Here is a 2,500-nt window from a genome sequence, read left to right as displayed (position 1 = left end):
TCGTTAACCAGGTTTGCTTTTCCATTCTTTCCTTCCGCAGAGTGTTGGTTTCGCAGCTGCCAACCAACTTGACGAAGCTACTAGTCTATTCGGATCCTTATCGCGTGAAGATAGCGGAAACAATTAACGTCACATTCCACGTACCGAACGGCGTTAGCCTAATCAGTGCGTACATTCCAAAGCGTGATTACACGCAGCTCGTAGAGGCTACAAAAAACATTCCAATCTATTTCAACAACGGTTCCGCTGGCGCTGCCACCAACGGCGGGTCCGGACCTCCTGTACCAGCATTTGCCATCAAAAAGAAGCTAATACCCTCAAAAGAGCTCGGTGGACCGCTCGGTGGGTTGAAGTCGGATAAATCGATTATCTTTTCACACATTCCCGAGGAAGAGAGTGTGCCGGCCGAGGGAGGTGTCGGCGAAGCCGCTGGCGTAGCACCGCGGAAGCCCTTCAACGTTTCACGGCCAACGTTCTTACCGCTGAAGTTTAAGAATCTTACCTCGCGCGATATAATCGATTCCGGGGTGAATTCGATCAACTTTGATGAGTCGGACAGTTTCCCGAATTTTATCGGCAAAACCAGCGTTGTCTCGACGCCGCTGACTGAGAATAAGATTGTGCCAAACCGTAACATGATGTCGATATGCGTGACGCAAGATAAATCTACCTTGGAACAATCCGAGGACAACACCAATCCGGGTGTGCCGAACACGACGAACGAAGAGGCCAAAATCACCAAAGAAGGGGAGCGCGAGACGGGCAGTAGCATGTTCAAACAGATCAATTCGGGGGTTCCGATGAAGTACGACGCCATTTTTAGCAATCCGTTGCTGCTGAGCACCAAGAAGTGCCATGCCATCTCCCTGTCGACACTGAACGAGCGCGAGGTAGATGAACAAGACGATAGTACTGTATCGGAGGACGATACGGGAGATGAACAGCGGAAAAAGCGAATGTCGTTGATACACCGGTTGATTAGTAAAAATTATAGCGCTCTCAAGACTGTTGCCGATCCACTGTACCCGATCGTAGACCAGCGGAAACGAGCAATGTCTTTCAGCCTGTTCCAGGACATTGAGCGGCTACGTAACGAGCATCTGGCTGAGCTGGTTGAGCAAGAGGAGGAGCAGAAGGACAGGGAAAGCCAAGCAGTTCCAGAAGAAGCCGAACCGCCGGTAGCGAGCAAGAGCGAGATCGATGCGGCTGAATCTATCATATCCAAACCGGCGGATGACACAGCAACACAACCGCCGATCACACCGTTGGATCGACGTGGGCTTAGTCTGCCGATCAAATCGTTCAATCTTAACGATGACCATCAGCCAAACCATCACCACCGTTCGACAGGCGTTGGGGGTAGTACGGAGCTGTTCACGCGACGCAAGAGCACCCTGGAATTGACACCACTCATGACGAAGCTAACCGTGCTGGCCGCGAATGATCCCGAGTCAAGTGGTGTCTCCAGCTGGGACACGACGCCAGGCTGTAGCTACAATATGGCCATTTCACCGCAGGAGTATATACCACAGCGTCGAAAATCGCAAGACATACAGCAGCAACAGCTGTCCACCGTTAACGGCGCAGCACGGGAGGATGACGATAAGCCGCTGGTCAAGGTGGAACTGTTCGTTTGCGTCCAGCAGAACATGACGCTGGTACTAGTCATGCAGGAGAAGAACTGCAAAAATCAACGGCTCGTTCAAACTCTCGTAAGTGGAGGATGCTGATGATGTTGATGAAACGGACGCGCCATTATTTTTCTCTGTTTCTATTTTCAGTTCGAGTCATGTGTTTCCAAGTTCCTGAGGATTGAGAACGACATTCAGTTAGCGATGAACATAAATGTGGACGGATACGATAAGGCGGAGGGCTACAGCCTTATCGCACTCGATTCCGATTGGGATGTCGCGAAAAAGAGTGGTCCCTGGAGTATGATGGAACTGCAGACGACAGAATCTCTGCATACGCACTTTCGTAAAAGTAATCTCGTGACGGAAGTTACATTGAAGTAAGTCCATTCGTTGCGTTGCGTATGGCAACCAGCAGAATAACTTTGGCTCGTCTCTCTCTTTCGAATAGATCGCAAGATTCGGTTCTCTATGGCTACCAGTGCGGGATGCGTGAGCTGTTTTACACCCAGATAGCAAATGCGCAGAGTGGACTGCCGCCACCGCAGGACGTGATGGGATCGGTTCCCTTGTGTGCCAAACGGCGCATCGAGCGGGATCATTTTGCGTTGCTGCTTTAAACATTATTGAATGGATCTGCATGTATGGATTGAGTTGCCTGCTTCGATGTAGCTCGTTCCGTAGACAGAAACGTACATGTTTCCCCGCTCTTTGCCCAAATGCCATCTTCCTGATGACGATGCCGACATTTCTTCTCCGTACCGGGGCCAAACTTTTACTAATCTTGTCTAACCGTACTCACTAACGATTAACATACAACTGGCCATAAGAGCCGGCAACACCAGACGGCGGCGGCGGCGGTGACGGCA

At 50.8% G+C, this 2,500-nt stretch overlaps 1 protein-coding gene across 1 annotated transcript in view; it reads left to right on the top strand.

The window, feature by feature from the left end:
* LOC125959709 (uncharacterized) overlaps positions 1-2,500 on the top strand; it is a 3,569-nt gene that overhangs the window by 999 nt on the left and 70 nt on the right. The window contains exons 6-8 of the mRNA XM_049692595.1: positions 41-1,712; positions 1,782-2,011; positions 2,083-2,500. The exon at positions 2,083-2,500 is cut by the window's right edge and continues 70 nt beyond it. Coding sequence (XP_049548552.1) covers positions 41-1,712; positions 1,782-2,011; positions 2,083-2,251 — 2,071 coding nt within the window. The 3' untranslated portion in view covers positions 2,252-2,500. The remainder of the gene's footprint in view (positions 1-40; positions 1,713-1,781; positions 2,012-2,082) is intronic.

This window comes from Anopheles darlingi, chromosome 2, assembly GCF_943734745.1.
Source record: "Anopheles darlingi chromosome 2, idAnoDarlMG_H_01, whole genome shotgun sequence".
Taxonomy (NCBI): domain Eukaryota; kingdom Metazoa; phylum Arthropoda; class Insecta; order Diptera; family Culicidae; genus Anopheles; species Anopheles darlingi.
Note: the sequence above shows the minus strand (reverse complement) of the source record. Positions and strands in the feature narration are given on the sequence as shown.